General features: G+C 39.1%; 1 protein-coding gene across 1 annotated transcript in view; it reads left to right on the forward strand.

Annotated features, from left to right (window-relative positions):
* The window catches only part of tfg (trafficking from ER to golgi regulator), a 106,066-nt gene that overhangs the window by 42,205 nt on the left and 46,833 nt on the right, over positions 1 to 17,028 (forward strand). The window contains exons 4-5 of the mRNA XM_048541450.2: positions 2,581 to 2,727; positions 8,658 to 8,816. Of these exons, the coding sequence (XP_048397407.2) occupies positions 2,581 to 2,727; positions 8,658 to 8,816 (306 nt within the window). The remainder of the gene's footprint in view (positions 1 to 2,580; positions 2,728 to 8,657; positions 8,817 to 17,028) is intronic.

The following is a 17,028-nucleotide window of genomic DNA, read 5'->3' on the forward strand; positions in this document are numbered from 1 at the left end:
AGAGATGGCATCATTGATTCTGAACCCCATGAAGTTGTAGTCGTACAGCTTAGAAACACATCCTCTAGTCCAACTCATTCATGCTGGCCAAGTTCCCCAAACAAAAGTAGACCCACTTACCTGCATTTGGCCCATATCCTGCTAAATCTTTCCTGGCCATGTACCTGTCCCAATGCCTTTTAAATGTTGTAACTGTACCTGTACCTACCACTTCTTTGGCAGCTCATTCTACATACCAACCACACACTCTGTGAAAAGGTTGCCCCACAGGTCCCTTTGCAATCTTCCTCCTCATCTTTAAAAATATGCACCCTACCTTTGAAATCCCCCATCCTAAGGAAAAGACCCTGTGCTGTTAACTTTATCTATGCCCTTTATGCCATCAAGTCAAATTGCCAAACAACTCCTAGATAGATGTCAGTCTTTTGGTTATACTGGAACATCTTGGTTGTGTGCAGCTAATTCTGGAGTACGTATCTTCATGAATATTGCTGAATGTTGTTGTGGCCTATATCCTTCTGCAGTATCCAGTACATTCAGCAATTCCTTGATATTATGTGAAGTGAATCTCTGTTATACTGGAGAACCCAGAAGGTGGCTGAGTTGGACCATCCACTCGGCACTTCTGTCCAAAGACAGTAATGCTTCAGCCTTTCCTTTCGCACTAGTGTACTGAGCTCTGTCATCATTGAGAAAGAGGATGCTTGTGGTCCCTTCAGAGGTGGAGACTTCTGACAAATGTGCTCATCTATCTCCTCATTACCTGAAGCCATATATGCAAGAGAATGTGGTAATGAAGGGTGATGGGGTTTATTTATAGTACTTATGAAGGTATAGCATAGATGTAAGGAGATTCCTGATTTCATTTCCTGGTGTATTTGGATGCCACAAGAAATGTGTGCAGAACTGAAGAATGTATTTGCTTTCCTCTTTGCTAGTCTGTAGCCAGGTAAATTGGTTATCAATTTCCTGGTGTGCATCTTGTGTCTGTGCTTTAATTTGGCATAATGTGCAACAGGCCCTCATGTCTTCCAGTACCATGCTGTTATCATACTTTTGTTAGTGCTGTGTGAACAAATCATTCTGTTACCACCAAAAATTGTTCTTTAAAAACCGCTACATCACTAGACTTCTCAATCCAGAGTTGAGTGCTTGAGACCAATAGCTCCGTATCAGCTTTTCTTGTGTCAGCAAACTGAAAATTAAGTTGTCGGTTCTGATTCCAAAAATTAACCATCTTCAATTGTTGGCACAGCCTAATGTCATGGAAAAGCTTAACCCATTTTAATCAGAATTGCATAATAGAGCCTCATATATATTTAATTCAATGTGTGTGGACTTCCAAGGTCAGAATGAATTATGGTGATTGTCAAAGCTTGTAATCGAGAATTGGACACAAGTCTAATGAGCTCTCTAGATTAACTGCCCAGCGATAATACCACTAGGCCATTGTCTCCCTTGTCTAGCAGCGGTTGTGCAACATGGAGAAATCCGGGGATTTACTTTCTACATTTTTTTCTTGAGAAATTAATTAGGTTCTCTCCTGTGGAAAGTCACTCAACTTGCATGTATGAGGAATTGTTTGCAAGGCATTTGTTTTCATCTTGACTGTGATAATTAGTGCCTTCAAGAATTCGATGTGGGACTTGTTTTGATTTTCAACTTAATTTTCATAATTATAGTAGATGATTTCTATCTACTAATACATAATTTAGAGACGGGAGGAGAAGAGTTTCATTTCTGGTCCTGTATTTCCCATTCAAAAGTCTTAACATTTAGTAACAGTTTGTGCTCAATGTTTTATATAGTCAACTTGATTTCGTGGATTTGAGACAACAAGCAAAAGATGGCAAAATCAAAATCGCCACTAAAACGGTCAGAGTTTTGGATACTGTGACTGTTGTATTAAGAGAAATAAAATGTTTAATGTGTTGGTGCATTTCTTCAAATTGTCTGCTTGCATGGTGGTGAAAAATCTTACCTCCCTGAATCCACATCGGTACTACAAAAAGTGCAAAATAACTTTTAAACTTTTTGAGAAGTTAAGAATGAATTCTTGCATTGGAAATAATGGAATAATAAGTGCATGGAAAGTCAGCTTGTTATGTAGGGTTTCATACAGACGGCTATGGACCTAGTGGAGGAGTGAGATCATCAGCCCTCTTAAGTTATATACTACGTTACAAGCTCTGCGTCTTGAGCCTGAAGCGCTATATTCTGTTGTTGTTGAATTGCTATTTCCATTTAATTGTTTTGGGAGGAAAACAAGTGTTTTCAGCTATGCCAGGTTGAATTCCCTTTCGTTTGTTGGTAGTTTTACATAAATTTGAATTGGGGTCCTTGGGAGATTGTTACTGTTTGCTGACAATATACTTAGCATGGTCCCTCCACTGCTTTGGTACTAAGCATGCATGTTCAATTTTGTAATAACTTTGAGACCCTGAGAAATGATTATAATGCAGCATAATCATGTTCAAATCACAAAATATGGGGTGTCAACAGATTTATCTATGCCTCTTTTGTAATAGCTGATGTACAGTACTATTAATAATTTAATGAGACTTTTTAATTTTGTAATAGTTAACGGACAGCCACGACCATTGGAGTCTAATCAAGTTAAATATCTTCGCTGGGAACTAATAGAACTTCGGAATAAGGTGAACCGGCTGCTGGATAGCTTGGAGCCCCCCAGCGAACCAGGTCTTTCTGCAAACATCCCTGAAAGTGGTATGTAGAATTATTTGCCTTCAACATGCTTTTTTTTAAAAGAAAAAATCTGTTGTGTCAACGTCTATAACCTACAGTCCATGTGTTTTGTAAAAGCAGTAGTTTTTCCTTTTTTCTTTTCATTGAGTACATTAACACAAGCCTTACGGAAATCTGAAATATTTGGCTTTATTGTACTCATACCCTTTATATCGTATTGTGAGTCCCAGATGTGCAAAGGCAATTATGATCTTAACATTGTACAAAGTAGCAATCGAAGGATAGAATTTTAGTGCTCAGAAATGTATCTGAATTCATTTACAGAGCATGAAGTGGCCGAAAAATAATAGCAGACTTCTTAGACCCACCTTTAGGTTTACATTTAAACTCTATTGCAAGTGAAGTAGAAAGGATTTTGTTTTTAAATAGAATTTGTGCATGTCTGAGTGCATTCTGAATATGTACTGAGGTCAGTTTTACTTGATTGTTTCTTTCCCTTCAAATCACTAGGGCCCAGTTCTGTTACTTCTACTAAGCTTGCATAAACCTCTGGAGAACTATTTTGAGAAATATGTCCTTGCAATGTTAACATTATTTTTGTAATGAAAAGAATAATCTGAAATTGTTGCAATTAAACTGAGTAAACGGGTTTGTTTTTTCTTCCTGCAGCTTTGGAAAATAGTTATTCTTTCGGAACAATACTCTTTGATTCTTACTGTTAATATGTATAGATTTTAACAGTCGCAATCTAAAACCTAAAATCAATTTAATTTGACTAGTTTCTAAACAGCAAAGGGAAGATATGTGTAGCTGTGCATTTTACCAAACATTGTAATACAACCAGAATGAGCGACATATATAATTTTATTTATTTTAAGCTTTTAATTAATTAGTTTTCTCTTCCCTATCTTTACATTTAATAAATGTGATAATTATATCTTCGGAATTACTAAAAAAGAAATTACATCAACAAAAACTGATTTGCTTAAGCATATGCTTCTGAGGAAATGACATCGCAAGGGTGCAGCAAAACAGCGTACCTAGCCTTTGTAAAAGTTTTCCTAAAATTCACAAAAAAAAGGCTGCTAATTGAGCTTAAAGGATTGAAATGTCAAAGTATGTGTGAGAAATCAGCTCAAGGATGGGAAATAATATTTTGTCATTGGGAAATGATATCAGAATCAGGTGTATTGCTGCTTCCAAAGTTGTTGTTTTCACCTGTATGGTTTCTACTTTGTACTGATTTTGAGTCAGAAACACTCTAACAGTACCAAATCAATTAAGCAACTTAAACCTGTGAAAGAGCTAATAACTTGCAAATAGCGTAAGTGGATGGAATGGCCCTAGATAAAATTTAGCACAGTTAAGTACAAGAATTGCACTTTGGCCTGGGGGAGAGTAGAATACTTTTAAAACAAAACTGGCTGTTATTAGTGCCCCATGATAGTGCATTTATAGGAAATTGGAAAACTGAATCTGTATGAGGAACTTCAGCAACTTAGCATATCCAGTTACTATAAGGCACAGTTCAACAAACCATATCAAATGATGAGCTGATGTGCAAGTTTAGCTTTGAGTTCCGCACTGCTTTGGTTGAATCACTTGCTTAATAGTGTATGTAGTTTGTGGTTCCTAAGAAAGCACCTGGTGGTGTAGTGCCTGCCACCGGGCATAACCTTTAATTAGAATCTCTGTTGCTAGGATGTGTGTCTGATAGGTAACGATGAACAAATCACTTGGAGAGACCGAGAAGGCTGTTGAGGGAAGCCAGAGATGTGATTTACGCCCATCATCCTTGCAAGTACCTATCCACTGAGAATTGGGGAAATGATAAAATTGGTCTGACTATTTCAAATTAATCTGTTGAAAGGAATGATATGATTGCAGTTAGGAGAGTGTTGGCTATTAGGACATTAGTTGGGATCTGGCTTGAAGGATCATAATCATTTAAATAATGTGTGTGGAAGAGCCACAGGTAAGAAAATAAATGGTAGGATTCCCAGATAACATTAAAATACCAAAATAATCTTAATGAACTTGAACAAAATGCAAATTAGCAATAATGACTAAAATGGGTGACTGAATAAATGAAGTTTTGGTTCTAAATAGTATAAGTTTCCACCTTAAACTCACTTCGACAGATGTAACAGAGATTTATCTTCTATTTACTGTGGCTTTCAATTTTTATAAACTTTTAAAATACCCATACTCTGAAAGGCAGTCCTTTTTATTCTGAGTCTGGATGCCCAAGTCACAGTTTAGGTCGATGATACACCTGTACCAATCCGACTTCCTGGCTCAGCTGTAGGTGTTGTATGATGTGACCCTCAAACATTTGCACACACTATTTCAGCTAGCTCCACACCTTGTTATCTTGGATCCATCAGCATCTGCAGTTCCTGTTATCTCTGATTTCAGTATATAACTGGTCTTCTCCTTTCTTTACAGAGTTATTTCGCTGTACCTACTTTTCCATAACTCTTTACCCCTCTCTCTTAACACGTACAAAATTAAATTCTTCAAAGACCATATTTTAATAATGCCCAGCTCCAGTCTTCCTCAATTTACAGCGTTTCAAAAAAAATAAGAAAAATCTTTTGTTCAGAACATAGCTCCACTCTTGAATAATTATATCCAAAGCCACCTCAAGCTTTTTTTTGCTTCTATAAACCTCCAGCTGGTTCAAAGATTCAAATCTTTATGCATATACACAGGCATAACAAAGTAAACTGAAAGTAAACAACCTCTGCCTGACCATAAACTGAAATTAAAATGATACATTTTTGATCCTTAATATGGCCCACAACAGAAACAGTTACAACAGCTCCCTCTAGGAGAAATAACAATGTCGCAGTCTGAGGACATGGTTGCATGAGTTCCTCAGAATAGTGAGGTCGAACTGCCTTCAACTGCTTTTATCAGTGACCTTCCCAGCATCATAATGTCAAAAGTACAATTTTCACTGAGAGTTGCTCAATCTTCAGTACAATTCACAGCTCCACAGATAGTGAAGTAGTTCATGCCCATGAGACCTGGACAACATTTCAGTTTAGGCTATTAAAATAGCAAGTCAAACTTGAGATCACACAAGCGCTGAGCATTTACTGTCTCCAACAAGAGAGACCCTAATTAGTTACCTGTTAGACTCTATAACATTTCTATAAAGTATAAACTTCATAGAAACTTCATACAATGTTCATAGAATCCGTAGAGTGTGGAAACAGGCCCTTTGGCCCAACAAGTCCACACTGACCCTTGGATCATCCCACCCAGACCCATTCCCCTATAACCCACCTAATCTACATATCTCTGATACACTATGGCAATTTAGCATGGCCACCACCTAGTCTGCACATCTTTGGACTGTGGGAGGAAACCAGAGCACCCAGAGGAAACCCATGCAAACACGGGGAGAATGTGCAAACTCCACCCAGACAGTCGCCTGAGGGTGGAATTGAACCCAGGTTCCTGGCTCTCTGAGGCAGCCATGCTAACCACTGAGCCACCATGCCGCCCCATGGCATGGATCAATCTTTTCCTGTCCAATGTTTACTGTATGGAGGCCTGGCTTTGAGAAAAATAAATTAACATTTAAATGACACTATTAGATACTAATGCAACTGGAGTTAATTGCGAGTCGTTTTAATTTTGTGCTCTCAATGGGGATAGCAGCTACATCAAGACAGGTCAGTACCGTAACATCATTGATATCCACTCATCATAATAAAACATGAAAGGAAATCTTAAATTTTAACTAAGATGTAGCACACTTTTTTTAATATTGCACAGTCCTCTGAGTATAGGTGTTGGGAAATCGTATTGAGGTTGTACTGGGCATTGATGATGCCTCTTCTGGAGTACTGTGCCTAGTTCTGGTCACCCAGTTATAGGAAGGATATTAAGCTGGAGAGGGTTCAGAAGAGATTTACCAGGATATTGCCAGGTACAGAAGGTTTGAATTCTAAAGAAAGGCTGGATAAGCTGGGACTTTTTCACTGGAGCATAGGAGGTTGAGAGATGACCTTAGAAATTTATAAAACCATGAGGGGTATAGTTAGGGTTAATGGTAGTTGTCTTTTCCCTAAGGTGGGGAAGTTCAAGGCTCTGGAACACATTTTTAAGGTGACCTGAGGAAGATTTAAAACAGACATGAAGGACAGTTTTTTTTTGCCCAAGGTGTTTTGTGCGTGGAGTGAACTTCCTGAGGAAGTGATGGATGTGGGCACAGTCACGACATTTAAAAGATATTTGGCTAAGTATGTGAATAGGAAAGATTTGGAGGGAGTAAGGGCCAGGAGCAGGCAGGTGGGACTAGTTTAGTTAGGGATTACGGTCGGCATGAACTTGATGGACCAAAGGGTCTGTTTCTGTGCCGTATGATTCGGTGACTGTCATGCTTAAGGATAAGTAAATTCGAAATGGTTTTGTTCACTACAAATGGTCACCACTGAAACTGAAAAGTAATCGTCAATGAGACCTAAAAAAATTGCGTTACTCAACATTGTCTGTTCTACCAACAAAACTGTAACATCCAGTTGGAATTTGAAGCACGAGCTGTAGATCAAGTAATGAAGCATATCTGATGTAAGTCATGATAATGTGTTTTGTCTCAGGAGCTTAGCGAATGTCTGTGGTGTCACTTAGTCCTGACAATTATCTCATAAGCTCCAACTGTATTGTGCACTTGTGAATCCATCTTTGTTCTGTAGTTTTGGAATTTTTGCCATTCCCAGTGGGAAGTTTATTTAAATTGCTTTGCTATAAATCAGATAACTCTCTCTACTTTGAGTGAAGGAAGATTATAGGTGAACTGCATTTTTGCTAACTTTCTTGGCTAAACTTATCCAACAGCATTTATTGCAGCAGAATACTGATGCCAGATTGGCAAATGCATTTATCAGACCGACTTTGTCTCATGTGAATCATATCACACAAACTGTCACATTCTTGCAATAGTTTGTAGTTTGCGGACTTTGGGAATGGATATATTGAATGGTGTAAGGCATGTTGAACTTCAAAAGTGTTTTTATAATGCACAGAATAGTAAAAAGAAAGAGGCATGTTGCAAACCAGACTCAGTCTCTACGCTTCTACTGATAAAAAAACAAAAATTACTGCAAAGTCTCATGAGGGACAAGTTACGGGGTGTTAGATTGTAGCCAGGAATAATTTTCAGTTTGGCCTAGAAGTTAATTTAACTGCCAGTATTATTGGTATGCACCTCTTAAAGGAAGGCAGAATTAATTTTGATGACCTACATTTTTGTTCAGATGTTCTAACTATACCATTATTCATATTTGCTTTCTGTCAAATTTCTCCCCACGAGTTGTACTAGTGAACATCTAGGATTTTCACAATGTTTAGATCTGCAAAACTTTGCTTTTTACATTTACGCAGAATTCTCAGATGACTAAATTAATTTCCTTGGGATAATGGAGGACCGGTTTTAGTCCCACACCACACAGTGTGACTTTTGAAACTGTTGATTAATGACTTCTTTCCTCATTGTGTAATAAATGTTTTGCAGACCTTTCTCTAGTTTTTGTTATCCTTATATAATAATTCATGGGTGAGGATTTTCAATGTTATGTGCAGTAAATGTTTATCCTGTTTATGGTTTAATTATATCATATCAGAGAAGCTTGCATTTTCCACTTAAGAGCCAACACGTTCAGTTCAAGTGCTGTGCCTGGCATGTGTAAAATAATAATGGAAGCATAGTTATTTGTGTGTAGTTTTGTACCATTTTTTTATTTTCAGATACCTGTCCATACTCCTTTCCTTTGACGACTCCAACAACCAATTATTGATTTTCCTTTGTTATATAAAGTTGTGCATTTGTTTTGAAAAGGCAGATGAAAAAACTAGCTGTGATCCTTCTATATTTGAGTACCTTTGTTTTACTTTAATAAATAGCCAAAACATTCTTTTCATTTTGTGCTTTGTAACAGATGCAGTTGATGGAAAGGCTTTGGCTCCAGACTCTACAATTAAGCAGCCAGTTCCTGTTAGTGCTGCCAGCATGTCTGCCTTTGATCCTTTAAAAAATCAGGATGAAATCAACAAGAATGTAATGTCATCATTCGGCCTGACTGAAGACCAGGTTTCAGGTGCGTTTATTGAATTAGACTTATGGTAGTATTTAAAAACAAAACTTACATTATAATCCCATAGTTCCGCTTTTGCTTAAACATGACGCCAGCTAAAGAAAATGATTAAAACTGCACAATAATTTTCAAACTTAACTTTCGTTATATTGCATAGTGAAAATATGTACGTTTCTGCAAATATCCATGTATCTTTGTAAGCAGCCTGAACTTCATGATTTTTTGGGGTGTTTTCCCCGAAATAAATAAATTGTATGTCGATGTCCATCAGCAAAATATATCCTGTATGTAACTGGAACTGTCTTTTTTTCTTCATATGTGTAGTTACTATACAGAGATTAAATAAACAAACCAAAGCCTCTTGTAATGCCAGGAATTATGAACTGTGAGCATTTTTATTGACTAAACATGTGGCACAATTGTGCTGGAGAAATACATATGGTCGTTGAATTTATAATGCTGGAATTTTTACTTCTGTGGCAATAAAATTTGTGTGTTATTGATGTTTAAATGGCCAGTTGATCTTATGGCCTGAAATTCCCCTGTGGAAAACTTGGATCAGTTGGTTTAATGGTTCACTTACTTTCATCCTTGCTGCTTCTTTTGTCTTAGTGTTTAATTATCAAATTTGTCAGCTATGCACTAAGAACTGTTTGAGGGACTATATGCCTACCCCTCAAGTGTCATAAGGTGAAAGCTTTGCTGAAGGGCTATCCAGAAACATATGTTAAAAAAGGATTCTCGGCTGTCAGTTTGTTGCGGCAAATAGTCTGTAGGAGAATGTGCTTAGTTCCGTCAAAAAACTGACCAGATTAGTTTTAGATATAATTGTGTGAAGGTATTCAAGGTGTCCAAAAGAAAATGTGGAAGTAGGACAGAATTCAGCAGCTTTCTTTGTAATCTACGTGGGATACGTAAAAAGTACTGCCATGTTGCTAGCAAGTTACCAGAAAATAATAAAACAAAACTGTCAATGCTGGATATCGAAAACAGAAACAGAAATGGCTGGAGAAACTCAGTAGAGCTGGCAACATCAGAAGTTCTGAAGAAGGGTCACTGAACCAGTAATGTTAACTCTCTTTTCACTCCACAAATGATAGACCGGCTGAGTTTCTCCAGCCATTTCCCGTTTTGTACCTAAAAATAACATTCCTTTTTCTTTCTCGCCCTTTTCTTCAAATAGCATCTGGGAGTTCTGAACTAATGAGGAGAGCGGCATTGTTTGTTTTTCAGGAGTTTGATACCATTTTGCTGTTACTTATTCTATTACATATTATGCTACTTCATTTTCATTGAAGTTATCAGAAGTTAAATTGATGGCTTTGAATATTTGAGCTTTAAATGAAACTCTGCAACATGATAGAGCTTAGCACTGCAAATTTAGTGTAGATGCTGAACTTGTGTTGTGAAAACCGAAAATGTTGGAAATAAACATCAGGTCTGGCAGAATCTGTGGAAAGAGAAAGAGAAATTATTTTATGAATTTAAAGATGTTTAGAAACTTGTCATTAAATCAATTATACTAATGATGGCGTTGAGAAGAAGGAGCTTTGTTATAGCAGATATTATGCAACAGAGTATCTACCTCACCACCATCTTTGTATTTATCCCAGTAAAACTCTTATCCTTCTTCATATTAATCATTCCCCTTGAAAGAGTCCCTAGATTTGTTCCTTTAAGTCGAAGACACGTGGATTGGAATGTTATTGGTGCTCACAAGGTATGCCATTCATCAGGCCTTGTTGGGTTACATCAGACATTATTTTGTGGGGGGGGGGGGGGGGGGAGTGGTGTGGGAAAATTAAGTGATGGAGAAACTCAGCAGATTTGATAACTTCTGTGAGCAGAGAAACAGGATCAGTGTTTGAATTCCAATTTGACTCTTTGAAACTAAAGTAAGCTGGAAAATGAGAGAACATGGTGTGAAGCTGGATGAACACAGCAGGCCAAGCAGCATCAGAGGAGCAGGAAAATTTGACGTTTCTGGTCTGGACCCTTCTTCAGAAAATTTAGTTAGGGATTACGTTCGGCATGAACTTGATGGACCAAAGGGTCTGTTTCTGTGCCGTATGATTCGGTGACTGTCATGCTTAAGGATAAGTAAATTCGAAATGATTTTGTTCACTACAAATGGTCACCACTGAAACTGAAAAGTAATCGTCAATGAGACCTAAAAAAATTGCGTTACTCAACATTGTCTGTTCTACCAACAAAACTGTAACATCCAGTTGGAATTTGAAGCACGAGCTGTAGATCAAGTAATGAAGCATATCTGATGTAAGTCATGATAATGTGTTTTGTCTCAGGAGCTTAGCGAATGTCTGTGGTGTCACTTAGTCCTGACAATTATCTCATAAGCTCCAACTGTATTGTGCACTTGTGAATCCATCTTTGTTCTGTAGTTTTGGAATTTTTGCCATTCCCAGTGGAAAGTTTATTTAAATTGCTTTACTATAAATCAGATAACTCTCTCTACTTTGAGTGAAGGAAGATTATAGGTGAACTGCATTTTTGCTAACTTTCTTGGCCAAACTTATCCAACAGCATTTATTGCTGATATTTCTGAAGAAGGGTCCTGACTTGAAATGGCAAACTTCCCTGCTCCCCTGACGCTGCTTGGCCTTGAATGAGTGGCAGCATTCATAGAGGAAAAATTAAGGAAACACAAGATAGCAGTGAACTCCAAGAGAGACCGAAGCAAATTCAGATGGACTTTGAAATCACCAAGTTGTTTAGTGCAGAGTGAATGGGTAGAAAACAGTAAGGATATTGCAATAAGAAACTAGATGTGGGTCTTGGGTGTGCAGTGGAGCAAGTTAAGATGCAACAGGAGTGGGCCAAACTAAGAAAATACTAGAGGGACGAGGTGGTTGTCCATTTTATCAGAAATTTCCTACTATCATCCAACTTCACACCGTGTTATCTCAGATTCTCCAGCATCAGCAGTTCCTACTATCTCTGTAAGCTGGAAAATGCTAGTGTTTTATGCTGTTTTCTGTTTCCTCTCCTTTTCACATTTTCATTAATAGCCATTTTTCATCTCTGTTTCCTTCAGCGCTGGTATCACTCTCTGTCTTTTGCTTGGGATGCTCTAAAAAGTGTTCCGCTTGCATGACCTCTCTCACTGTCAACAGCATAAAAAGTCATGTTAGTAGGCTGCTTATTCCACTCCTAATTTTGCTCATCCAGAGACCCTCTTACAGAGGTATCTAGTTGTTCAACTCTAGACCACTCAAAATACCCAGGGTTGTGGTATGCAAAATTACCCCTGAAAGTAGTCAAATCTCCAGAGAAAAGTATATTTCAGTAGTAACCAAACTGGAAAAAGTTGCCACCATCTGTGGAATTGTCATTTTGGCTGGAGGGAAAGCAAGAAGGTGAGGCAACGAGGCCTTGCGGGGCAACAGAAAATTAGACCGTGAGAGATGTTTGGAAAAGAGAGGGAGGAGAAGCCAGTAGCTGCCAAAGGGAGCCAATCAACAAAGGAATGGCTAGCTAAATGGAAACCATTGGATAGTTGAAGTCAAACTGTCATGACCGGAATGGGAAGAGCACACTGGAGATCCAGCCCCACTGTTCCTTAAATGATCACAATATAAAAATGACCCATTTAACCACTGGAGGTGAGTTACTCAGCACAAAAATTGTAGCCTCTGCTGTTGTAGTCCAATTCTGTTTCTAATCAATGGTTACTCCAGGACATTGATATTGGGTGTCTCAGTTACAGTAATGCCATAGAAAATCATGGGGAGATGGTCAGATTTCTCTTTTTGGAGATGATTGTTCCTAGCACCTGTGAGGTGCATTGACCTTGCCCTTACTAACAAATAGTGCTGAACGTTTTGTTATTCTCAATGAACTTTAGAGATGTTCATTGATAAAGCGATTCAAGATGGTTAAGCCTAGGACATTGCTCTGAGGAACTGCTGCAGTGATATCTTAGAAGTGAGAAAATTGCCTTTCAAAACCACAGCTATCTTTCCTGTGCTAGCTCTGACTCTAATTAGTGGAAAGATTTCCCCGTTAAATTCAGTACTGCCAGGGTTGTTTGACATTACTTTGTCAAATGCTGTCTTGATGTTGAATGCGACCACTCTAAACTTAGCTACAGGGTTTGGTTGTTTTACCCATGTTTGGACCAAGACAGTAATGAGGTCAGGAGGTGTGTGACCCTGCAAGAAATCTAACTGTGTCATTGAAAAAGTTATCACTGAGCAAGTACTGCTTGACAGCATTCTTGATGGCTCCATCCATTGCTTTAATGATCAAGAGTAGATTAATGGGGTGGTGATTGGCTAGATTTGATTCTGCTTGTTTTTTACGATTGCATTTTGCAGTCTGAATGTGTGCTGTCAGTTGTTTCTGTGACGTGTAGTTCAGCTAACCTAGGTATCTTGTAACCACTGACAAGTTCGTTGTAGATCCTGTCTCAAAAGGAAGCATCCTTGCCGCATTGACCCGGTAGAGTCCCCTCTGGACCTTTTCATATTTCAATTAAGTCATCTCTGACTCTTTTAAACTCCAAAGATACAGGCCTAGCATGCCTAGCCTTCAGTAATAAACTATGTTGCTTAATCCAGGTATTAGTCTGGTAAACCTTCTCTGATTTATTTCCACTGCGCTAACATCCTTTTCTAAGTATGGTGACCAGTATTGTACACTCTACTTCAGATGTGGTTCTACCAGTGCTCTGAATAATTGAATAATCATTTCCCGACTCTTGCATTTAATTCCTCCCATAACAAAATACAGCATTGTATTAGTTTTCCTCATTACTTTCTGTACTTGCGCACCGTCCTGATCCATGCATTTCATTTAAAAGTTAACTTCCAGTTATAACGATCAACTTTGCCCAGATTTTTACTTACTTTTCCTCTTATCTATGACATATGTCATTAATACAAGTGCTGTGGCATGGCAACTTATAAAACTTTTCACTGTATTTTTTTGTAAAAATACTTCTGACAATAAATTGATATTCTATTCAAGTGATCAGGGGATTCCAGTCCCTCTTTTAACTTCCCTTGTTGGTCACAGTTAATATTTGTTATTTTTTAAAATGTAGTTGTCAAGTTTTAATTGGAGCCAATAACCAAGACTTCTTCAGTGAAAGAGGAATTTTACTTCCTGATTTAAAAAAAAATTAAATGCTACACATTAAACATCAGCACAAACACGAGCATTAAATTTTAAAAGGCACAGTGTCTGGTACAGATACGGACCAATAAAGCAGTGTGGAAGTCTTTGGAATGATTGAGGTTTTAGACTCCACGTTAGCAGTAATGAATTGTTGAATTGAATTTACAATAGCAGCAGATTCTGTAAATATTTTTGAGTCTTCGTGAATGGTTGTTTTCCCAATTTGCTTTTTCATTGGGCATTGTTTCCTCCGAGTTAGGACAACCCGGCAAGGAGAGACAGCTTTTTTACGAATCAGTGTTCTTCTCAATATTCTGCTGAAGACAATTTCTTTTACAGATTCTGATTCTGTTTTCTTTCAAAGCTCACCAACTGGCAGGCAAGTCTTTCATATCTCAGAATGTAAATTTATTATTCTGTGAGAATTGAACTGGTGATGAAAATTTCATGATGCTCAATTGCCTTGTTTGGTATCTTTAGAAATGGTCATTTCAGTGAAGATGACTGTTTATTCCAAAGACCGAATCTTGCCTCAATCAATAGGCTGGTAACCAGTGCAGTTATTCTAGAACCATATTTCTTTTTTCCATTTCATAACTTTTTTTTTCATTTACGGATCTTGGGTATAACAGACATCAGTGTTGTACGTTCTTCGGAGAAAAATATGCAGAGCTGATCTGGTTTTGTTGTAATAGCTTCTGCAGAAATCATCTTTTAGAAAGCATCAAGGCCAAAATGATGGGCTGTTTCCCCAGTCACTATAAGTCTGATCTTCTGAACAGGCTGCGAGAAAGCTGATGTTTCTTCGCTATGTATACAGCTTGGATTCTAATGTTATTTGGCCCGGTGACATGTCATTGGGTTATTATAACTATGCACCATAACATTAAAGATATTTAGGTTTTCCCACCAAGTTAACTAATAGCAAGCAGAGCTCGGGCTAGAAAAGACCCAAAGAGACAACTTTTCTCATTATCTTCTGTTTTCATCTGCGAGTAGGATTGTTCTTCTGAACTGTCCAAAGAAAACTTAAACAATGGTAGGGGATGAGGGGTTTACAAGCCTATCATCAGACTCTCCTGAAATGCTCCTCCTTGCAACTTATGAGTATGCTGGAAACGTTCCTTTGCTCAGCAGTGGTGACTTCCTACTACCTGACATGGTACTGCTCCCTTTTGATTAGTTGCTGTTTCCAAATCCTGTTGAAAGAACATGCGGGCAAATAAAAGACTTGTGAGTTAACATGTTTTTAGGCTTTTCCCTGTAGAGGTTAGGATTGTTTGCACTGCAGTTCAACCCGTACCTTCCAGTTCCAACATGTAGTTGAAATTTGAATTCGGAACTGTTTTCTCTTATCCTAAAGACCTTTTCGTGTAAAGGAGGACTGCAAGTTGTAAAATGAGAGTTTTGTGGTCTGTTGATGCACACACTAATAAGGGTCAATATAACATGTAAAGTTGTCATTCTGCTACCTTACTGCCAAGTGATTTTAATATTCTGTTTGTGTATGAACATTTTCCATTTACGTGGACATACAGGAGAGCTGTTAACATCATGGAACTGCACTCCACTGAAACGGGCAAAGTGGGTACTCTGATCTTGTACCCACACCACTTCGTTAACTGAAAATTATTACAATCGTGCAGCCCTTCCATGAGGCTCTTCCAGGCTTGTGGGTGCCTTGCCTTAAGTAAGTGTTGGTGGCCGTGGGCTTCAGTTGGATTGGTCCATGATTATGCTTGGCAAAATACTGTTGTAGTTTTACATTTGTATTGTTGACCAGGAAACTGTTTTGTTCTCCTAGCATGCCTTTAGTTGTATAGGAAGGATTTGAAAGCTGATAATTGAACTGTTTAGCCACATTATGAATGCACCTGCCATTGCTATCAAGTTATTAAGTGGAACCTTGGAACCACTGAATCAGGAAGGTATGCGATCACTGTGCCACAAGACCTTGTTTTGTTACTAGAAAACTTAAAAAAAAATTGTTTTATTTATGAGATAATGGGAACTGCAGATGCTGGAGAATCCAAGATAATAAAATGTGAGGCTGGATGAACACAGCAGGCCCAGCAGCATCTCAGGAGCACAAAAGCTGACGTTTTGGGCCTAGACCCTTCATCAGAGAGGGGGATGGGGTGAGGGTTCTGGAATAAATAGGGAGAGAGGGGGAAGCGGACCGAAGATGGAGAGAAAAGAAGATAGGTGGGGAGGGAGGGAGGGGATAGGTCAGTCCAGGGAAGACGGACAGTTCAAGGAGGTGGGATGAGGTTAGTAGGTAGATGGGGGTGCGGCTTGGGGTGGGAGGAAAGGATGGGTGAGAGGAAGAACAGGTTAGGGAGGCAGAGACAGGTTGGACTGGTTTTGGGATGCAGTGGGTGGAGGGGAAGAGCTGGGCTGGTTGTGTGGTGCAGTGGGGGGAGGGGACGAACTGGGCTGGTTTAGGGATGCAGTTGGGGAAGGGGAGATTTTGAAACTGGTGAAGTCCACATTGATACCATATGGCTGCAGGGTTCCCAGGCGGAATATGAGTTGCTGTTCCTGCAACCTTCGGGTGGCATCATTGTGGCACTGCTGGAGGCCCATGATGGACATGTCATTTAAAGAATGGGAGGGGGAGTGGAAATGGTTTGCGACTGGGAGGTGCAGTTGTTTGTTGCGAACTGAGCGGAGGTGTTCTGCAAAGTGGTCTCCAAGCCTCCGCTTGGTTTCCCCAATGTAGAGCAAGCCACACCGGGTACAGTGGATGCAGTATACCACATTGGCAGATGTGCAGGTGAACCTCTGCTTGATATGGAAAGTCATCTTGGGGCCTGGGATGGGGGTGAGGGAGGAGGTGTGGGGGCAAGTGTAGCGTTTCTTGCAGTTGCAGGGGAAGGTGCCGGGTGTGGTGGGGTTGGAGGGCAGTGTGGAGTGAACAAGGGAGTCACGGAGAGAGTGGTCTCTCCGGAAAGCAGACAGGGGTGGGGATGGAAAAATGTCTTGGGTGGTGGGGTCGGATTGTAGATGGCGGAAGTGTCGGAGGATGATGCGTTGTATCCGGAGGTTGGTGGGGTGGTGTGTGAGAACGAGGGGG

The sequence above is a fragment of the Stegostoma tigrinum genome, chromosome 12, assembly GCF_030684315.1.
Source record: "Stegostoma tigrinum isolate sSteTig4 chromosome 12, sSteTig4.hap1, whole genome shotgun sequence".
NCBI classification, from domain to species: domain Eukaryota; kingdom Metazoa; phylum Chordata; class Chondrichthyes; order Orectolobiformes; family Stegostomatidae; genus Stegostoma; species Stegostoma tigrinum.